Source organism: Nerophis lumbriciformis, linkage group LG29 (assembly GCF_033978685.3).
Source record: "Nerophis lumbriciformis linkage group LG29, RoL_Nlum_v2.1, whole genome shotgun sequence".
Taxonomy (NCBI): domain Eukaryota; kingdom Metazoa; phylum Chordata; class Actinopteri; order Syngnathiformes; family Syngnathidae; genus Nerophis; species Nerophis lumbriciformis.
In genome coordinates this window covers 7,404,008-7,426,250 of record NC_084576.2, presented here as the reverse complement: position 1 = coordinate 7,426,250, position 22,243 = coordinate 7,404,008, and the positions used below count along the sequence as shown (strand labels likewise).

General features: G+C 42.0%; 1 protein-coding gene across 4 annotated transcripts in view; it reads left to right on the top strand.

Moving 5' to 3' along the window:
• The window catches only part of letm1 (leucine zipper-EF-hand containing transmembrane protein 1), a 62,120-nt gene extending 41,011 nt beyond the window's left edge, over positions 1 to 21,109 (top strand). Inside the window, exons 5-15 of one of the 4 annotated variants that reach the window (XM_061925119.2) lie at positions 747 to 884; positions 1,027 to 1,230; positions 4,144 to 4,263; positions 4,358 to 4,489; positions 5,004 to 5,162; positions 5,345 to 5,449; positions 5,642 to 5,674; positions 10,982 to 11,116; positions 11,200 to 11,393; positions 12,953 to 13,109; positions 20,022 to 21,109. In XM_061925119.2, coding sequence (XP_061781103.1) covers positions 747 to 884; positions 1,027 to 1,230; positions 4,144 to 4,263; positions 4,358 to 4,489; positions 5,004 to 5,162; positions 5,345 to 5,449; positions 5,642 to 5,674; positions 10,982 to 11,116; positions 11,200 to 11,393; positions 12,953 to 13,109; positions 20,022 to 20,174 — 1,530 coding nt within the window. In that variant the 3' untranslated portion in view covers positions 20,175 to 21,109. The remainder of the gene's footprint in view (positions 1 to 746; positions 885 to 1,026; positions 1,231 to 4,143; positions 4,264 to 4,357; positions 4,490 to 5,003; positions 5,163 to 5,344; positions 5,450 to 5,641; positions 5,675 to 10,981; positions 11,117 to 11,199; positions 11,394 to 12,952; positions 13,110 to 20,021) is intronic. The other 3 variants (XM_061925120.2, XM_061925121.2, XM_061925122.2) reach the window with 3 other exon arrangements.
• The last annotated feature ends 1,134 nt before the right edge of the window (positions 21,110 to 22,243 follow it).

Below are 22,243 nucleotides of genomic sequence, written 5' to 3'. Positions count from 1 at the left end.
ACAGAACATTCCCCTTATTTGGTGCTATAAGATCAACATTATCGCACACTTGATGTTTTGTCGAACGTGGCGCAACACTCCTCCGCCTTCTTTCAGTACAAGCTCTTGATTAACACAGTTTAGCGCTTCACAGTCAAATGACACAGCAGCTGTATCGTTCATGTGTTTTTTTCTTAAAGTGACACACAATGGAGGTATTGAGGGAATCAGTATAACTCCTTGTGTTTCATAATACATTGGTACTTCAAGTTTTATAGTTTATTTATCCTTTTTTTCTTTGAGGACACAAATGGCAATGATTCTGTAGAATAAATGATAAATGGGTTGTACTTGTATAGCGCTTTTCTACCTTCAAGGTACTCAAAGCGCTTTGACACTACTTCCACATTTACCCATTCATACACACATTCACACACTGATGGAGGGAGCTGCCATGCAAGGCGCTAACCAGCACCCATCAGGAGCAAGGGTGAAGTGTCTTGCTCAGGACACAACGGACATGACGAGGTTGGTACTAGGTGGGGATTGAACCAGGGACCCTCGGGTCGCGCACGGCCATTCTTCTACTGCGCCAGAATACTGGCGCAAAACCAAGTTGATATTCACCTTCTGCACTGCTCTGCGTTTTGCCTTTAAAATTGCTGCATTATATGTAAAGGAACTAAGGAGAATAATCAAATTTCTGAGTCTATCAGATAATTTAGTCTAGAGATGATTGCAAATTGGTAACTTTTCATCTGTTCCAGGAGGAGAGGTTGAAAAAGGAACTGCGGGTCAAATTGGAGATGGCCAAGTTCTTGCAGGACACCATTGAGGAGATCGCTCTGAGGAACAAGGCAGCCCAGGGCAACGTGACTGAGGAGTTCTCCACCTTTTTCCAGAAGGTCAGAGAACGTGCTGGAGTGTGGCTTAAACAGACAGGCTGCTGCTCCCTGGTGGCGTGTTGTATGCTTCCAAAACTGTCAAGTACAAGATTGTTGTTCGATTATCCAAACAGTGTGTTTTATAAACTGATCACACTTCCAGATCCGAGACTCCGGAGAGCGTCCCAGCAATGAGCAGATCTTGCGTTTCTCCAAACTCTTTGAAGATGAGCTGACTCTGGACAACCTGACCCGACCACAGCTGGTGGCGCTCTGCCGCCTTCTGGAACTCCAGTCCATCGGGACCAACAACTTCTTGCGCTTCCAGATCATCATGAAGCTGAGGAACATCCGTGCCGACGACAAGGTTGACAACTTAGTGCTAAAAATTTACATTTTGTTTTAAAAGGGACATATTATGCAAAACCAGCTTTTCTTCCCTATTCAGGGTGTCCCCCAGCTCGCCAATTTACTTGTGACAGTGGGGGCGTAGCTAGAAGCGTGGTCACGATGACATTATACTGTAATTTGCATTATCGACAAATAAACATATTTTGTTTAAAAAGGCTAAACAAATGTTGTACATACATTCAAATACAAATCTGTGTTATTAGTATTTAGTATTATGAACATACATATATATATATATATATATATATATATATATATATACAGTGGGGCAAAAAAGTATTTAGTCAGCCACCAATTGTGCAAGTTCTCCCACTTAAAATGATGACAGAGGTCTGTAATTTTCATCATAGGTACACTTCAACTGTGAGAGACAGAATATGAAAAAAAAAACCAGGAATTCACATTGTAGGATTTTTAAAGAATTTATTTGTAAATTATGGTGGAAAATAAGTATTTGGTCAATAACAAAAATTCAACTCAATACTTTGTAATATAACCTTTGTTGGCAATAACAGAGGTCAAACGATTACTATAGGTCTTTACCAGGTTTGCACACACAGTAGCTGGTATTTTGGCCCATTCCTCCATGCAGATCTTCTCGAGAGCAGTGATGTTTTGGGGCTGTCGCCGAGCAACACGGACTTTCAACTCCCTCCACAGATTTCCTGTGGGGTTGAGGTCTGGAGACTGGCTAGGCCACTCCAGGACTTTCAAATGCTTCTTACGGAGCCACTCCTTCATTGCCCGGGCGATGTGTTTGGGATCATTGTCATGCTGGAAGACCCAACCACGTTTCATCTTCAAAGCTCTCACTGATGGAAGGAGGTTTTGGCTCAAAATCTCACGATACATGGCCCCATTCATTCTTTTCTTAACACGGATCAGTCGGCCTGTCCCCTTAGCAGAAAAACAGCCCCAAAGCATGATGTTTCCACCCCCATGCTTCACAGTGGGTATGGTGTTCTTGGGATGCAACTCAGTATTCTTCTTCCTCCAAACACGACAAGTTGAGTTTATACCAAAAAGTTATATTTTGGTTTCATCTGACCACATGACATTCTCCCAATCCTCTGCTGTATCATCCATGTGCTCTCTGGCAAACTTCAGACGGGCCTAGACATGCACTGGCTAAAGCAGGGGCACACGTCTGGCCCTGCAGGATTTGATTCCCTGTCGGCGTAGTGTGTTACTGATGGTAACCTTTGTTACTTTGGTCCCAGCTCTCTGCAGTTCATTCACCAGGTCCCCCCGTGTGGTTCTGGGATTTTTGCTCACCGTTCTCATGATCATTTTGACCCCACGGGATGAGATCTTACGTGGAGCCCCAGATCGAGGGAGATTATCAGTGGTCTTGTATGTCTTCCATTTTCTGATAATTGCTCCCACAGTTGATTTTTTCACACCAAGCTGCTTGCCTATTGTAGATTCACTCTTCACAGTCTGGTGCAGGTCTACAATTCTTTTCCTGGTGTTCTTCGACAGCTCTTTGGTCTTGGCCATAGTGGAGTTTGGAGTCTGACTGTTTGAGGCTGTGGAGAGGTGTCTTTTATACAGATAACGAGTTCAAATAGGTGCCATTAATACAGGTAACGAGTGGAAGACAGAAGAGCTTCTTAAAGAAGAAGTTACAGGTCTGTGAGAGCAAGAGATCTTCCTTATTTGAAGTGACCAAATACTTATTTTCCACCATAATTTACAAATAAATTATTTAAAATTCCTACATTGTGAATTCCTGGATTCTTTTTCACAATCTGTCTCTCACAGTTGAAGTGTACCTATGATGAAAACTACAGACCTCTGTCATCATTTTAAGTGGGAGAACTTGCACAATCGGTGGCTGACTAAATACTTTTTTGCCCCACTGTATATATATATATATATATATATATATATATATATATATATATATATATATATATATATATATATATATATATATAGCGCCACTGTCCAGATTGCACATTTTGTATTTGGCTGTACGCGGGTATATCTCAGCAAGTACATCCACATTACAGACAATCCTTTGCGTCTTACTTACTTCATCACAACATCCTGTTTCAGCAGTGCTCTTTGAATTATCAAAGTCTTTCGGTGACCGAATTTGCAGCGCATTGCTAGTCACAAGTGCGTAAATAATATGTGATGTATATCCATTCATACATTGTCTTAGTTTAATTAGTTTTCACGTGAACCACCTTCATTTGTAAGGTGTGGCAGTTTATTTTGCCGTGGCGCCATGCCACAATCAATTAAATGTAGGGAAAATCCTGCCATTGAATGGTACCTGTTTTTGTGTATTTGAGATCTGCATAAAACAAACAGTGAAGGCATTGCGGAGATACAGTATTAATAAAACAATCCTGCCTTCCTTCATACTACCTCCAAACGAGCCGTTTGGAATTTGCCCAACTTGTGACGCTTTCTCAGTTGGTGAGGTCAGGTTGGTAGAAATTTACCCAATGATCTTTGCGTGAGTCCGCCATTGTAGCCCAACACTGTAGTCAATAAGTTCCTTTTTTTCCTCCATCCTCTTGTTGTGGGGCACACTGGCTCGTACATGCACATGCATCCTCTGCTGTTGCCATTTCTAATACAAAGTAGTGTATAGTTCTAACTTACATCTCTGTCAGTAGAATCGATAGGGATGCGCTAAATACTATAACATGGCTGACGGGGAGAGACCATCAGAAAGTGCTTTAAAGATGGTCTGTAAAACGTAGTAATCTATGCAAGATTTTGACCAAAGAACCTTCATTACTTCTTATGTAGACCACAGGGAAGTGTTTTAAATGCAGACAAAATAATCATAATATGACCTCTTTAAATGTCTGTTAGCTTATTAATGTAAACCTAGCATTTCATCTTCTAGCTGATAGCAGAGGAGGGTGTGGAGAGCCTCAACGTAAACGAGGTCCAGTCCGCATGTCGGGTTCGAGGGATGAGATCTCTCGGGGTCACAGAGGAGCGGCTGAGAGAACAGCTCAGCCAGGTAATGGCAGAGTCTTACTCACTTCTACTGTATTTATGTCCTGAAATGATGCACTCATTTGCAGTTGCTGACCTGCTGTCTGTGTGTTTTACAGTGGCTGGAGCTGCATCTCACCCAGCAGATTCCTACCTCCCTGCTGCTGCTCTCTCGAGCTATGTACCTCCCCGACACTCTGTCCCCCGCCGACCAGCTGAAGACCACCCTGCAGACGCTTCCTGAAATGGCGGTATGTACTAGATGATGTCAAAACACTTTGTGGTCTTTTGCAGTTATGTTCCATATGATAGTATGGGTTTTATGGACCAAGGAAACAATAAGTAGACAGACTACAATATGGTGGGGATTTTGACAAACTCTTTGCTTGTGAGCTCAGGTCATCATCAAAGACAGTACATGTATTTGGTTCTACATGCACCACTTAACTCAAATACGAAAAAGGCAATAGAAGTATCTCTTTTCTAAAGTAAATCTGTACAGCAAATATGATCATCTACATCAGGGGTGTCCTTTTTTTTAATCGATTTTTGATTTTTTTTTCATTGTTAAAGAATTGTTACAAATAAGAATCGTGATTCATTTGAAAATCAATTTTTTTTGACACCCTTAAATGTCAAGCCCAATTTATGTCATGGTCAATGTTACATATTTGTGCAGTTGTGCACATGATCAAGCTACTTCAGTTACATAGAAACCCACAATTACAGCATTCGGTCTTGATCCGGCTGCTCTCTTTTCACCAGACAAAGGAGGCCCAGTTAATGGTGGCCGAGATGGAGCTGTCCAAAGTGGACAACAAGACCAAAGTGGAAACTACGCTGCGGGAAGAGGCGGCCATACGTCAGGACAACAAAGACAGGGAGATGGAGAGGCTGGCTGATGCTGCTGAGAAGGCTGCCAGGGTACGAATACTTCACTTCAACTCGCATGCTAGTTCCAAACACAGAAACTTGTTGAGTACATGCATCAAATCAAAGTCATTATGTCGCACAATCAGCAGCACACAAGTTCAGTCTCTAGAGATATTCACATGTTGCCCTCTGCTGCATGTCAGATGAACTCTTACCTTTTTTGTCCTCTGCAGGATGACGAGTTGGAACAGGAGGCCGAGACAAGCAGACGCAGCCAGTCTCACAGTGTTCATTCCCACACGCTCAGGGACACAGCACCTGTCATTGAAGGAGTTAAAGTGAGTGTTAGTTTTCAATATCACTATATTACACAAAACTGCCTTTGGCTCTCTTTTAATAGCATTTATTAAATCAAGTGTTGTGTATCTTTTTTTAATGCTTTTGCATGATCTAGTAAAATATTTGTCTGCTTTACTGACTGGCCTGTCGCTTCGTCACGCTGTCACTTGCTCTCCTTTCACACCATTCAGTATGAACAGTGGCAGACATTCCTGCGCTACCAGGTTAGCTTTAACAATGTCTCTTCCTCCTCTTCCCAAGTTGCTTTAAGTCCTTGCTCGTTCTGGACCTGGATAATTCCCTCACAGTCCTCTTTCTCTGTAGGTGTCTTGCATTTGTGACAACCTTCTGAGATACTGGTGCTCTGAAGGTTGCTAATGCTAATAAAGTTTGTAATGTAGTTATTCCCTTTCCAGTCCTTGTAGACCCTTTTAGAAGTGAACCTTGCTCTTCCCAACCCTTACATTTTCTCACAAGTTGTATTTGTTCTGTAGTGATGTGTTGTTTGAATCCACCTAGCTGCTCGCTTAGACAAAACAAAGCGTAATAAATAGATGGTTGAGGACCGTAGAAATGTAGGAGAAAACATTTTCTGACCTTGGACCTCCAGGTTTTAGAATATATAGATAATGACAGGGGCAAAAAGGTAAGAAAGAAAACAATTTGACCTCCGAGAGCTCATTATAAATGATAAATGATAAATGGGTTGTACTTGTATAGCGCTTTTCTACCTTCAAGGTACTCAAAGCGCTTTGACACTACTTCCACATTTACCCATTCACACACACATTCACACACTGATGGAGGGAGCTGCCATGCAAGGCGCTAACCAGCACCCATCAGGAGCAAGGGTGAAGTGTCTTGCTCAGGACACAACGGACATGACGAGGTTGGTACTAGGTGGGGATTGAACCAGGGACCCTCGGGTCGTGCACGGCCACTCTTCCACTGCGCCACGATATGTTGACTAACGGTAAACTTGATCAACTAGCTATAACAACGATCATTGCAAGTTCTAGAAAAAAAGTAGTGATTAGGATGGAACTGGACTTCCTTACCGCTGAACAAGTTGCTGTTCATCGTAGAAAATGCCAGACACTCTCAGCAGGTGGTCATCAGCGCTCAGACGTTTTTTTCAGTGACAGCAGGAGCAAAACAAACACACTTAAAAACTAATTTGTTCCCTGTGCCATCAAACTTTATAACCCCTTCTTTTGAAGAGAGGGGGTTGGGATGATGGAAGATGAGGAGGGGGACAGGAACAATGTGCGATAATATGACATTCTGCCTTGATTATCATCATTATCCATGCATTTTTAAAATTAATACTTTATGACTAAGTTTACACTGCAGGCCAAAGTAGCCCAAATCAGATTTTTTCATAATGTGATTTTTTTTCCAGCTGGCTGCAAGTAAAATGTGGTCTTTATCAGACTCCAGTGTAAACGCGCACAGGCCCCAATGCGGTCCCAATGTGGCCTCGACGTCACTTGCATGCGCAGTTCGATAAAGTGAAAACAAAGGAAGTTGACTGGATTCTGTAAATTCGCTACTACTACTACAAAATAAAATAACAATTGCCACCATAGATATGGTTGCCACACCTTGAATATGAGTGTGTTTTACATGAAATATATTAAAGTAAAATTATGAATGGATATATATATATATATATATATATATATAGTGTAATATATTTGCGTGGATCAACGTTAGCTTTATCTTTAAACTCACATGTAAGCAAATACGCAACAGCGTCCATTCTGGTTCTTCAACAATCACACAATTACTTAAAAATCAAAATATATGTTTAATTATTAGATATAGCCTATTATTTTGCGCACTATTGCTTGTATTCCATGACGTTACTTTTTTCAGGAAGTGAAAAACTGTGGTGATCTGCCCAGCCAAGATGGCCATTGTGCAGCAAGCAGCACGCAAACTATCTGAGTACGCAAGGGGCCTAGATCTTCCTGCAAAAAGAAGATACAGGCAAAAAATTTAACTATGCAATGGAATAGATCCCTATAATTATCAAAAAAAGATGTGTCGAGTGATATCAAGGACATTTTTGTTTATGATTGTTGCCTTTGGTAAAGATTGAACTATTTCAGGTTTTGATCACATTTGATTTATTTTAATTAGACTTTGCTGAGTTGGTGATTTATGAAACACTCGTAGCTAAAATGTGTTTTCAGAAATACAAATAATAACAAGATAACTCTTAAACGGGGTAACACTAAACATTAAAAGTACATCAAACAATTTTTTTAATGAATTGATCATTGCAAACACGTGCATTGTTCGACTCTGCTCCCTTGGACTGGAGTGCGTTCTACTTTATTCGTCGTTGTTTTGTAAAATCTTGCACTCTTCCTCCCTTGTTGATTGCCTCTCGAGGAACTCTGAAGAAACTTTTATCCTTTTTGCGATTGGAACGGTTTGTACAGCCGTAAACAACACAAGCATAGGTCATTTTTCTTTGAGTAAGGAATAATGCTGCCTAATAACAATTAAAAACAGACGCTGGCCTGACCACCACGCGTATTTATTGTGCAGGACATGAGCCGAATGTGACGTCATTTAAAACCAAGCAATTCGGCCGTTGGAAAAAAACTTTGCTCATTGAAACCCGATGTTGTGATAAAGTATCCATTTCCGCTGGCGGTTGCGTCTTTCCGTGCGCACAGGAATGATGTAGCTTGCCCAAAGCTGACGAAAAAGTCACATACGGGTCGCATTGAGGTTGCATTGCGTTCAGACTAAAGTCATATTTAAAAAGATTCCAAACTGATTTGCACTAACTCCTGACGTGGCCTGAATCTGATGTGAAAGATCAGATTTGAAGCACTTTGCATTTAGACTGGCAAAATAATCCCGATCTGTGTCACTTGAGGGCAAAAAATCCAATTTGGTGTGCAGTGTAAACAGGACCTATTATTCTGTTTGATCCATGACATGTCTATGCCGAGCTGTTCTCACTATCCTTTTATATGGTTGTGAAACATGGACCACATATAAGCTGTGTTTTTATTGCAGGTTTTCGCAAAATAACATTTCGATAAAGTACATTAGCGACTTGTAGGTATTTCCATTAAAGGGTATTTTGCGTCATAGCCGTAATTCTCGTAAAATACCATCCCGCGAGATTCCACTTTGAGGAAAACATTGCAGCCACTGCTGTTGCCGTGATGTCAATAGAAGTTGAAGGCAGTGGGTGATCGCTCGAAGGCAACGTCTTCACGGCCTCCTTGACACTTGTTCGGTCATGTGGGTCTCTCCGAGCCTGCTGGTCGGCCTCCATTGCGTGGAAGGGACCCGTGAGACGGCCCAATGCGGCGACCCCGGCTGACCGATCGGAAGCGTGACCGAGACGACCATGCATGTCATTATCAGATACTTTTTTACAGGGTCCATGTACACATTAACATTAAAATTAAAATTAAGAATAAATAAATGTTGTCCATGTACACATGGCTACAGAGGTCCTTGCCCGTGCTATGCAGCCCAGGACTTACACCATCGTGATGCAATTGCAGCTTCGCTGGACTGGACATGCAGCCCGGATGTCAGAGAACCGGCTATCTAATAAATTGTTATATGGCGAACTCTCTCAGGGATCTCAAGGAGGCCAGGAGAAAAAGATTAAAGGACACCCTGAAAGTATCCCTGAAGTCCTTTGGGATTGAGCATACCAAATGGGAGACACTAGCACAACACCGGGGTAAATGGCGTCGAGCTGTCAAAACTGGGGCGCAATCTTGTGAAGCAGAGAGAATCCCTGCTGCAGAACATCACAGACAAGCTCACAAAGGAAGAACGGCATCAGTAGATGTCGCCACAATCCCCTGTACTCACTGCCCACGTTTTTTCCCAGCGCAGATGGGTCTAACAGGTCATGTGCCAATCACCAACCGTCAATCAATTCACAGTAGGACTGATGGTCTTTGGCGTTTCAACGGATAAAGAGAGATCGGGTGTTGCTGCTGTTGGACCCTGAGGCCACACTCAGCGGATCAAAAAAGTTCTGTGTAGTCTAATGTAATCTAATCGAACCAGACCTCTTTCTATATATTGGATTAAATAGTCTCAATAATATATAGGATCGTTTCTTTGACCTGGAACTAACAATCCCTGAAAGTTTCAAAAAGTCAGATGCTACCTGGAGACACTAGTGATGGGAAACTTGATTCTTCCTTCTGACTTCATGCATTTAATCACGCTGTGACTGTTACCTGGTTTCCTTTTGCAATTTAGTTAGCGCTAGCGCTAAGTTAGGGGTCGGCAACCCACGGCTCCGGAGCCGCATGCGGCTCTTTGATCACTCTGATGCGGCTCAGCTGCATACTTGGCCCCCCCCCCCCCCCCGATTTTTCCAGGAGGTTTCCGGATTTCAGTGCCTCTCCCGGAAATCTCTCAGGGTAAACATTCTCCGATTTTCCCCTGGACAACAATATTGAGAGCGTGCCGTGTAGGCACTGCCTTTAACGTCCTCTACAACATGTCGTCGCGTCCGCTTTTACACCATGCTATCTGCGTGCTGTAAGTGACTGCAAGGCATACTTGGTCAACAGCCATACAGGTTACACTGAGGGTTGTGATATAAACAACTTTAACACTCTTACTAATATGCGCCACACTGTGAACCCACACCAAACTATGGTGTTTATGTTGTGTTACGGTGCGGATGTTCTCCCGAAATGTGTTTGTCATTCTTGTTTGGTGTGGGTTCACAGTGTGGCGCATATTAGTAAGAGTGTTAAAGTTGTTTAAACGGGCACCCTCAGTGTGACCTGTATGGCTGTTGAAAAAGTATGCCTTGCAGTCACTTATGTGTGTCTGCAGAAGCCGCATACAACATGTGACTGTGCTGGCAAGCTGTTTGTACAAGTTGTAGAGGGCGCTAAAGGCAGTGCTATCATAGCACGCCCTTATTATTGTTGTTTGGGTGAAAATCAGCAAACATTCAAGAGAATAGTTGCTCTGAAATTTGGGAGTCTCTCGGAAAAATTGGGTTGGCAAGTGTGATGCTGTCAAGCGGCATTCATATAAAACTTGCGGGCCGCACTAACATTACATTTTCATATTAAGGTGCGGGCCGCGTGTCTGAGACCCCTGGTTTATACATAGCACAAAGCAAAAAAAAACTTTGTATGCAGTGTTATTTCATTTTAAATTTCAAAAGAGTTTTGTGGCTCCCATTGTTTTTTTTATTTTGTGAAACGGGTCAAAATGGCTCTTTGAGTGGTAAAGGTTGCCGACCTCTGCGCTAAGTGAGCGGAAAAGAGTACATGTGAGTTCCAGATGAGTAAAAAAAACTTGATCGGTTTGAACGATTCGTTCATAACTCATGAATGTGGAAATAGTGTCAAAGCGCTTTGAGTACCTTGAAGGTAGAAAAGCGCTATACAAGTATAACCCATTTACCTCTATTTATCTAAAGTAAGTAGCTCAAAAGATTCTTGGGGGACTGGTTCGGATGCTGTACTGTTAGCACTGGTCTATTCATTGGGCCTTTTCCTATGCTGAAGGGCGAGGAGATCACCAAAGAGGAGATCGACATGATCAGTGACGCCTGCTCCAAGTTGAAGGAGCAGAAGAAGCTGCTGACTTTGGAGAAGGAGGAGCTGGAGGAGCTCAAGGATGACGTCCAGGAATACAGCGAGGTCTGACGCCGTTCTATCATGTTCCCCTCTTTAAAGTACAAACTCTTCAATGTTCATCCACCCATTCTTCCTCCGTCCTGCAGGACCTGCAGGAGATCAAGATGGAGCTCTCCAAGACAGGCCAGGAGAAGGCAGTGCAGGAGTCCAAAGCCAGCCAGCGTCTGTCCAAAAGAGTCAACCGAATGATAGGCCGCATCGACAAGATCATCCTCGAGCTGGAGAATGACAAGGTGATCCTGGACGGACAGATGGACAGCGCAACCACGCCACCCATCGGGTAAGAACTAGAACATATCTATCAGATGTTGCTCGTTCACATTTTTAGACATGGCATGGTTCAAGCCATTCCCCCGAATCTGTGCCAATTGCAAACCCAGGAAATACAATAATCCATCCATAAATACATGCAAAAACGAATAAATGCCCATCAAATTAAAATGTAAGATACATTTTCATTGAGCAAAGTGTCCTGCATTTTGATCTGATTGCATATTTTCCATTCATCCATCCATCCATTTTCTACCACTTGTCCCTTTCGGGGTCGCGAGGGTTGCTGGAGCCTATCTCAGCTGCTTTCGGGCAGTAGGCGCTGTACACCCTGGACAAGTCGCCAGCTCATCACAGAGCCAACACAGATAGACAGACAACATTCACACCCACATTCACACACTAGGGCCAATTTAGTGTTGCCAATCAACCTATCCCCAGGTGCATGTCTTTGGAGGTGGGAGGAAGCCAGAGAACCCGAAGGGAACCCACGCAGTCACGGGGGAACATGCAAACTCCATTGCATATTTTGTAAATCCAAATGTGTGAGTGTGTGCAAAACTGAGTTTTTGTGTTTGCGCTAGAGATTGACTGATACCGATACCGTTTAATAGTAGTCAAAGAGGCCGATAAGCAATATTTGGAGCGAGCCCCGCTGGTACAATGCAGCCCTATTGAAATTGCTGTATTTTCTTCTATACATTTGGATGCCTTTTAGAGGGCCTTTACATATTTTATATTTTGGGTTCCCGAAATGTTTCATGGTGGGTCAGGTTGTCGGGAAGGACGTGACCGCATAACCTTTATTTACGTTCCTTAACCTGTGCCGGCCGACTCACGTATACCCTGCGATGCAATGAGGGCGAAGGCCCGTTTAACACTGCTCGCAGCTTTTAATGAGCAATTTATTTGTTTTGTCAGTTTTAAAGTTGAAAAAGTGGGTTATTTTGAGAGTTACAACAAGCAAGTGGCACTGATTCGGTGATATGTTCCAAAATATTTTGTTTTTGTGTCCGTCATCCAAATCATTCTCATCCTCATCATGCTTGCTTGGTAAAATGTTGGTGGAGATCAATGAAACCCAATTGTTTCCCAGAAAACCCCATTTAAAATTGGTAATCTTTTACTCTAATGAAATCAATCTGTAATTGATTGATGAAAAATATTCCAGATTATTCTTGACTAAACATAGAGATGCTGCCAGGTAAGTTAAACTGCAATAAACCGTCTTTTTGCTGCTTTTGCTAACACGCCGTCATGGTTGTCTGCTGTGACTGTGCTGTACAAGTTGGTTTTATTCCACTCCCATCTTGCTTTCAACAATCTGTAGTCCACCGAAACATTTGAATTCTGATTTTTAATGACATCATGTGGATCAGAGATTTTGGAAGCGATGCTCATTGGTTTTAGCATGAATTAACATGCAGGAAGCTTCCAGAAGGTTGCCGGGAAAAGTAGGATTGTTGTGATCGGCATGCTGAGCGCCCCCCCCCATGTCCCTGACAAAAACAAACATCTCCACCACCTTTTACACCCCGCTCAAGCCGATAACATGTTATCTGTATACAGTCTCTTCTACACCTTCAGGGAGAACCTCATTAGCATCGACGAGCTCATCGTCGTCATGCGGCAGATCCAGAACATTCCAGAGCACAAGCTGCAGAGCATCGCTGAGGCGCTCGACGACAACAAGGACGGCAAGATCGACATTGACGACGTCATTAAGGTATGTCCACTTGTCGAGAGAAACTGTCGGACCGTCGCTATGCCTTTGGTCTACGAACGGGTTCTGTTCCTATGGCTTGGACCACATATGACTGAAATAATATACATTTGGCTTAAGATAGAGATTTCAATTGTACCAGCCTGTCCTGGCAATGCACATCGATGACAGAGTCTAGCCGTGTTCTGCAAAATTGAGAGTGACTAGCAGCAATGAACGCAATGTAGTTAAAGTTAAAGTACCAATGATTGTCACACACACACTAGGTGTGGCGAAATTTCAAGTCGCATCTAAACATGCGACAGAGGAGGAAACAAAAAGCCATGCTAACCACGAAGCTTAATTCTAATGCATAATGGACCAGCTCGTTGACAGGCTATTGAAAATTAGCTATGCACATTTTACCGTCTCCAATTAACCTAACATGAATATTTTTGGAATGAAAACCAACACACAGATATCCAAACGGAGATACAAAGGCGCACAATACAAAAAGTTAGGCGGTGTACTGTCTGTAGTAATGTCAAACTTTGTGTACCGTATTTTTCTGACTATAAGGCGCACCTAAAATCCTTTCATTTCATTAAAAATGGACAGTTTGCCTTATAACCGGTGTGCCTAATGTACTCACACATGAGATACCTGTGGACTACAAGTTGACACCTGTTCAATAAATGACGCGAGCAAGCAAGCCCAAAACGTTGATGTTCCATTGAGAATATAGAACATTACACACGGCGCTCAAAAATCTGTCAAAATGTTTTAGTACAACTTTGGTAACTATGAAGCCGCACCGCTTGATGAAACGCGGATCATTACTACGGCTACCGTAGTCAGACGTACCGTGCTTCATCATACGGGTATTATTATGGTGTGTTTTGTTTTGCAATATTATGCAAAACCAACTTTTCCTACCTATTGGTACTTGCTGATGTGTATTTGGGATCTTGGTTGGGTAAGTCCCGAAAATTTGCGTGCGACCGCCATTGTAGTCCGTGTTGTAGTCAATAAGCTCCTTCTTTTTCTCTATCCTCTAAATATGGGGCATTAATCCTTCACTGTTGCCATTTCTAATTCAAAGTAGCGTAAAGTTCTAACTTATGTCAGTAGACTCTCTATGGAAGCGCTTAAAACTTCCGCTACAACAAAGATGACAGGGAGAAGATGCTGTCAAAGTGGAGGCAAGTAAATAAGCCTGCCTACAAAACGGGGCATCTTGAAGATGGTCTGTAAAACTTAATGTATGCAACGTATTACGACCCCTTGTGCTTGAATAGACCCGCTGGTCAGCACTGCGCCTCATAATCCGGTGTGCCCTATGGTCCTAAAAAATACAATAGTTTTCACCGGCTTGAACAACAAACATTAATTAACTTGAAATGCTTTCTTTTGAACTTTCTCTCCTTACTTTTGCCGAGTGCCAACTAGGGCTGGGCGATATATCGAATATACTCGATATATCGCGGGTTTGTCTCTGTGCGATATAGAAAATGACTATATCGTGATATTCGAGTATACGTTCTCACGCAGTTGCTTTTAGCTGCGAGCATTACACTACAGGCGTTTCTCACTCTATCTTGTCTCTCCTGCTCACAGAGACATAAAACAAGCGCACCTTCTTACATACGTCACATACTGTCGTGCGTGCAACGTTATACGCCCTCGCGGAGCAGACAGCTAGCGACATGGGTAACGTTAGCTTTGGTGCTAGCGGAGTGGTGCGAGTGGTAATACGAGAGAGAAGGTGTGAATCTGGTAACAAATGAAGGAAGATTTATTTCCCTAGAAAAACAGCACAGGGTCCATCGTTTGGTGGTGGTTTGGCTTCAAGCGGAAAGATGTTGAACAGACAACCGTAATATGTCAAGTATGCGGCAAAAGCGTTGCTACAAAAAGTAGCAGCACTGCTAATTAGTAGCATCGTTTGAAAAGTCACCCGCTAGAGAATGAAGAGTGCTTGAAACTCCGCATGTCAACATCTGCGGCCGGTGCCACACCCACAAAATGCCCAAGAAACATTTCCAGATCAACACCGTATGAAAAAAATTGTCAACAACAGAAGGAGATAACATACACATTAGGGATGTCCCGATCTGATAGTTGGATCGGATCGGCCGCCGATATTTGCAAAAAAATGCGTATCGGCAAGGCATGGGAAAATGCCGATCCAGATCCAGTTTTAAAAAAAACTCCGGTCCGTGTTTTCCAACGCACTGATTTAAATAATACGTTCCACTTTGCTGCTGCTCCCCAATTCCCGTTCCGCATTTTCCAGCATACCTTCAACACATCCACAGGTCTGTGGATTCTCACGCAGTGGCTTTTAGCTGCTGGCATTACACAACAGGCTCTTCTCACTCTTTCCTGTGTCTCCCTCTCACAGACAGCAAGCGCAGCTTCTTACACACGTCACATACTGTCACGTCATACGTAACATACGTATACGTCCTCTCCCAGCATTGAGGTAGCAGCATGGCTAACGTTAGCTGTGATGCTAGCGGAGCCGTGCGAGCAACCTCCCCTCTAAGGTGAGCGCCTGTGCAATTGCGCACTGCTCTGCCCACCGCAAATCTATGCCACACACAAAATCAAATAAAAAATTAGCGCATAACAGTTTTCGACACACGGACACGACAGAGAAAACAGTTTTCGTCATCATTGTTCAAATATTGTAACGTCTGTCGAGACGCTTATCTCCATTCAGTGCCACACGTCCACACCATCAAAATGCCGAGGCAAACATTTCCACATCAACACCGTATGAAAAAATAGTGATTTTTTTAGTTGTGATTTCTTTCTCTGCGTGAAAGTTTAAAAGTAGCATATATTAATGCAGTATGAAGAAGAATGTTTTAATGTAGACACATAGACTCATCATACTGCTGTGATTATATGCATCAAGTGTTCATTCAAGGCTAAGGCAAAATATTGAGATATATATTGTGTATCGTGACATGGCCTAAAAATATCGAGATATTAATAAAAGGCCGTATCACCCAGCCCTAGTGCCAGCTCTGTTCCAGGGTCGATCAGCAATACATTCTACCGCTAAATCACTGTACAAATGCATTTAAAAATGTCAACAATATTTAATTTATGTTCCTTAACCTGTATAATAACCAAGCTGAAGCGACATTGTCATTGTAAGAGTGAACACTGAGGAACCCTTTTTCTAGCGTAGTAACACATCGGCATGCTACGGTATTAGCCGTAAAAGCTAACTACGTACGCTGTCTGTCATGATACACGCATGACGTGCTGAGTTTGTCATGATTAATATTAAAGTGTGACTCACTCGAACTACTCACAGTTGTGCGTTTGGTCCAGTGACGTTTTTTCCGGTTAATTATGGGTAAGCACTCCATTTATGTTGAAAAATCTTGTCTCTAAGTTCCACATTTTGCAGCTTCTATTCACTTTCACCTTCTCTCTCGGCTTCTGTCTGCTTCAAGAAACAGCAGTTCATCCTCTGTATATTCAGCTTAAAAAAAGATAGGGTTGTGAATCCTCATTTGTCCAAAAATAGTCGTCTTTGTTGTTTCTTACCAAATCTGCCATGATTAGAACACATGCGTGTTAGTATCCGGATGGGGTTGTCGCAAGAAGTCGAACGCGCGCTATGGAAACGGCAATAAACACAACAAAGAATTAGTTCCGGCATTGATTAAAATAACCAAAATACAGTAAATATCCTACATATTACATATTCTTATGAATGTGTCTGTTTCTACATTACCGTATTTTCCGCACTATAAGGCGCACCTAAAAACCACAATTTTTCTCAAAAGCTGACAGTGCGCCTTATAACCCGGTGCGCTTTATTACGATTCATTTTCATAAAGTTTCGGTCTCGCAACTTCGGTAAACAGCCGCCATCTTTTTTCCCGGTAGAACAGGAAGCGCTTCTTCTTCTACGCAAGCAACCGCCAAGGAAAGCACCCGCCCCCATAGAACAGGAAGCGCTTCACCCGCCCCCGGAAGAAGAAGAAAAAACGCGCGGATATCACCGTACGTTTCATTTCCTGTTTACATCTGTAAAGACCACAAAATGGCTCCTACTACGCGACAAGGATCCGGTTCATAAAAAGACGCAATCTCTCCATCCGCACACGGATTACTACCGTATTTCACAGCAACTGATATTCCTGTGAACCGCACTGTGGAACGGGAGCACGTACGGTGAATATTCGCACCACAGGGAATGAGAAGTCATCCTTCACTGTGGTTCTAGCTTGCCATGCTAACTTCCACCCATGGTGATATTCAAAAGGAAGACCTTGCCAAAAGAGACCTTTCCAGCCGGCGTCATCATAAAAGCTAACTCGAAGGGATGGATGGATGAAGAAAAGATGAGCGAGTGGTTAAGGGAAGTTTACGCGAAGAGGCCGGGTGGCTTTTTTCACACAGCTCCGAAGGCGAACACACCTTCACTAAGACGGCAGATAGCGCCGGTCGACATACGCCAACATCTGCCAGTGGATCGTAAATGCCTGGGCAGATAGTTTCGGTCACAACTGTGGTCCGAGCTTTCCGGAAGGCAGGATTCACAGAACTGCTGCACAACAACAGCGACACTGAATCCGATGACTTCGACGAGGCGGAGCCGGCCATTTTTGGATCCCACGCTTGCGCAACTTTTCAATTCGGACACCGAAGACGAAGAATTCGAAGGATTTACGAATGAAGAATAACTTCAGAAGGTGAGCGCTATGTTTATTTTGTGTGTTGTGACATTAACGTTCGAGCAACATTATGTTGCTATTTATTGCTCTACACCATTTTGAATTTTACTATGTTTGTGATTGCACATTTGCGTACATTTTGGGACAGAGTTGTTAGAACGCTGGTTTTCAATATATTATTAAAGTTTGACTGAACTATCTGACTGTTTTTTTGACATTCACTTTAGCGCAGCGTTTTTTTGACATTCACTTTAGCGCAGCGTAGGCGCGGCTTATAGTCCGGGGCGGCTTATTGGTGGACAAAATTATGAAATATGTAATTCATAGAAGGTGCGGCTAATAATCCGGTGCGCCTTATAGTGCGGAAAATACGGTATATATATTTTTGCAGTAGGGATGTACGGTAAACGGACAATGACAAATCTTGGTAAAATTCCAGACGGTTAGTAATACTATTTAAATTCTTAATTAGAGAAAAAAATTTCATTTATTAATGCATTTTAGGCAGCACTGCTTACTTCCTGGAAACAAAGTCACAGCAGTGCTGGCACGCACATGCGCACTAACGTCGTTTGGCTTGAAAATCATGATGGAACACAACTACACGGACTTTGCTATGGAGATTTCCCCTCAGATTAAAGAGAGCCAAGCGTTTGGTTCAACTTCATTTTCCCTCGCTTCATTTCCGTGGAGTCTCAAACTGCTGTTTTTAGATGGCGACAGGTGTGAACAATATTTGTGACTGACTCACTTGTCTCACACTAAAAGTATACAGCTAAGGAGAAAACTATTCGATATATTCATTTTCTCAATACAGTGTCCATCAGCTGTGACTGAGAGTTAATGAGGTGAAGAAACATGCAGCAGGCGATGTGTCGTGAATGTTGTCACAACTTGTTTATAAAGTCTTTAGTTTGTTTACTGGGATGTTCACTCGTCCTTTATTTAACTGCAAACTATATTGGTGTTCAAATAACTTTAATACTAGCTAAAATGTTTTGTCATCTCATCGAACTGAACGGAGGCTGTGAAGATTGTGTATTCGATGTGAGAGGTATCACTCCTTTTAAATTTTGTTGGCCACACTGTTGCACTGAACCACTAGGAGGCGTTGTTAGAGAAAAAACAAAGCTTGTTTATTAAACATCATCTTCATTAGCCAAACTGCTTTGAGTTTTATATTGACATCAAAAAGTAAACACCAGGTTTTTTTTTTACGTCACTTGTGTTTTTTCATGTTACAAAGTAATTACTTTAAAAAACATTCATGTGACACAGCATTTTGTTAATGTTTTATGGTGTGTAATTAATACCCATACAACATATTTCTGCTTAAACTCTTAATGGATACGTTAATATATACATATACATGTACATGACTTAAAAAAATACATCTATCAAAATATAAAAATAGAGATGAAGGCATCATGTAATGAGATAAAGATGACACTTTGATATTAATAATGAACCAGAAAAAAGATTTGTCTTTAAATATTTGGATAACTTTTATAGCCTTTTCATTACACATTACAAATTCCATGATGGCGTCGCATTCACACCACATCCCAACCATGTTTTACCTTACATAATCAATAATCGTGATTTCAATATTGATAAAAAAATAATCTTAATTATTATTTACATACATGGACACTATTTTTATCTATATGGACGAAAAGTGCAGTTACGTCTTATAGCCATCAGGTGCCACTTTGCAAAATTCTTATTTGTTTTAATTTTTTTTAACCTCTTATGTCCATAAACATTTAAAGATAATGCGATAATAATGACAACCGTGATAAGAAATGTTCATACTGCGACATCCCTAGTTTGCAGTGCGTCTATAAAACGTTGATGAAGTTGTCTTTAATCATCTTTAAAATAAAAAAAATGACGTGTGTTTTTGTCTCATAATGATTGTGAACAATAGGCAAAATCCCCCAAAAAGTGTATTTCTCCTTTAAGGTGTAGCGGCTTTTATTTTCCCTTGTGGTGCGCCACAATCAATTACATTTAGGGGAAACCCTGGCTAAAAGTAACCAAATTTGAACAATAAATTAGCAAGTAGTTTAATAAGAGCCAAGCTAGAAAATAACACAACAAAGCAAAATGAAACGATCACAATTAAGGTTTTCATACCATTGTTTTTAGCCTACATTCTGCTTTGGTCGCCACCTACAGGACAGGAAGGTTCAACGTCGTAATGAAGCCGCATGTGTGTTTGTTCAAACAGGTGGTGGAGCTGATCGACAAGGAGGACATCGACATCTCCACCTCGCAGGTGGCAGACATCATGGTGATGTTGCAGAAGGAGGAGAAGCTGATCGAGAAGGAGAAGGCCAAAGAGAAGGTGGAGAAGGAGCAGGCGGCCAAGCTGAACGGCTAGCCGCTAATGTCCGTGCGACAGGAAGCAGCTGAACTGACGAGTGGTGGTAATAAAAAGGTAACAAATATACCTTCTGGCAAAAAAAAAAAGACTCCACCACAAAAGGCAGCAGATCAAAGAAAGCCTACACTTCATTGTGTGGTTATTATTTATTGGAGCGGCATGACAACCAAGCAGGAGAAATTACGATATGTGATGACGCACTATAAAAAGTCTAAGAAAATTATCCACATCACAATCATCCACATCATAATCATCCACATCACAATCATCCACATCATGATCACCATCTCACTTGGACAAGAATTAAGTGTAACACTGGATGTCTCCACAAAAGACACCATCACCGTACGACTGTCAGACAACAGCCGTTACACACAACACCATTTCATCCTTCGGCTGCTTGCTCCTGCACTTCCCCCGTCATCGTGACTCTTACCAGCAACCGGGCTGCTGCCAATCACTCCCTGCTCGTCGGCGTCTCGCGCACGCTTGTTTGAAGTGGCCTTAACGCCGACATCTTTGGACAAACACGAGGTCTTTGTGCAAACTTAATGAGCGGCCTCAGACCAGATTGAATGTAAAAGCATCTAATACAGAAGTACCTCAGTCCAATCATCCGAAAAAAATAATGTAAATCTAATTATTCTGTCTCAGACGCCCAAAAATATGATCACAAAACACACTTTATGGAGAATCATTTCAGTTTTACATGCAGAAAACAGTGTGAAATACAAATAAATGATGAAAGATTCGTCATTTCACCTTTTATTGAACACTCTTGTTCAATTGTGTTTCTCACCTCCTTTATCAAAGTGCTGCCACTCTCAACTCTTTTTTTTTTTTTTTTTGGCCCACGGTGGATTATTTTGCAGATGTACACAATAAAAAAAAGCCTGAGTCACCAACATGTGGGTTTTATTTGTTTGGACAGTCCGTTTAGTGGAATGATACACGGGCAAACACGACAGTCGTTCCTTTGCCACATGTCAAATCATTGCAGCGTCACCACACAATTGTGTTTTCTCTTCTGTACGTTTGGACGCCTTTTTCAGGCCTTTAACATGCACGAAAAGTCCCCTTTTTTTGCAGGCGCATCAGGTATGGCGGAAAATGTTATATTTTGGAAGTACCGGTACTGAAAAATAAATTTCAAAATTGGCCACCTTTTGAAATGAGAAAAAATGAGCCCCTCTTACCAGTTTCACATATTGACACAAAAATCGCAGGAGACGTCTATCATGACAGACTGCACATAAAAGTCTCAGGAACCCATACCTGAAAACGAACAAGAAGTTGGCCATCTTGGTTTTCGTCTTCCATTTTTTGGCGAAAATAAGGGTCATACTTTAGCGACTTCCTCTTAGGGACTTAGACCAAATTAGTCGCGGTTAAAATGACAGATACAACATACAGGTAAAAGCCAGTAAATTAGAATATTTTGAAAAACTTGATTTATTTCAGTAATTGCATTCAAAAGGTGTAACTTGTACATTATATTTATTCATTGCACACAGACTGATGCATTCAAATGTTTATTTCATTTAATTTTGATGATTTGAAGTGGCAACAAATGAAAATCCAAAATTCCGTGTGTCACAAAATTAGAATATTACTTAAGGCTAATACAAAAAAGGGATTTTTAGAAATGTTGGCCAACTGAAAAGTATGAAAATGAAAAATATGAGCATGTACAATACTCAATACTTGGTTGGAGCTCCTTTTGCCTCAATTACTGCGTTAATGCGGCGTGGCATGGAGTTGATGAGTTTCTGGCACTGCTCAGGTGTTATGAGAGCCCAGGTTGCTCTGATAGTGGCCTTCAACTCTTCTGCGTTTTTGGGTCTGGCATTCTGCATCTTCCTTTTCACAATACCCCACAGATTTTCCATGGGGCTAAGGTCAGGGGAGTTGGCGGGCCAATTTAGAACAGAAATACCATGGTCCGTAAACCAGGCACGGGTAGATTTTGCGCTGTGTGCAGGCGCCAAGTCCTGTTGGAACTTGAAATCTCCATCTCCATAGAGCAGGTCAGCAGCAGGAAGCATGAAGTGCTCTAAAACTTGCTG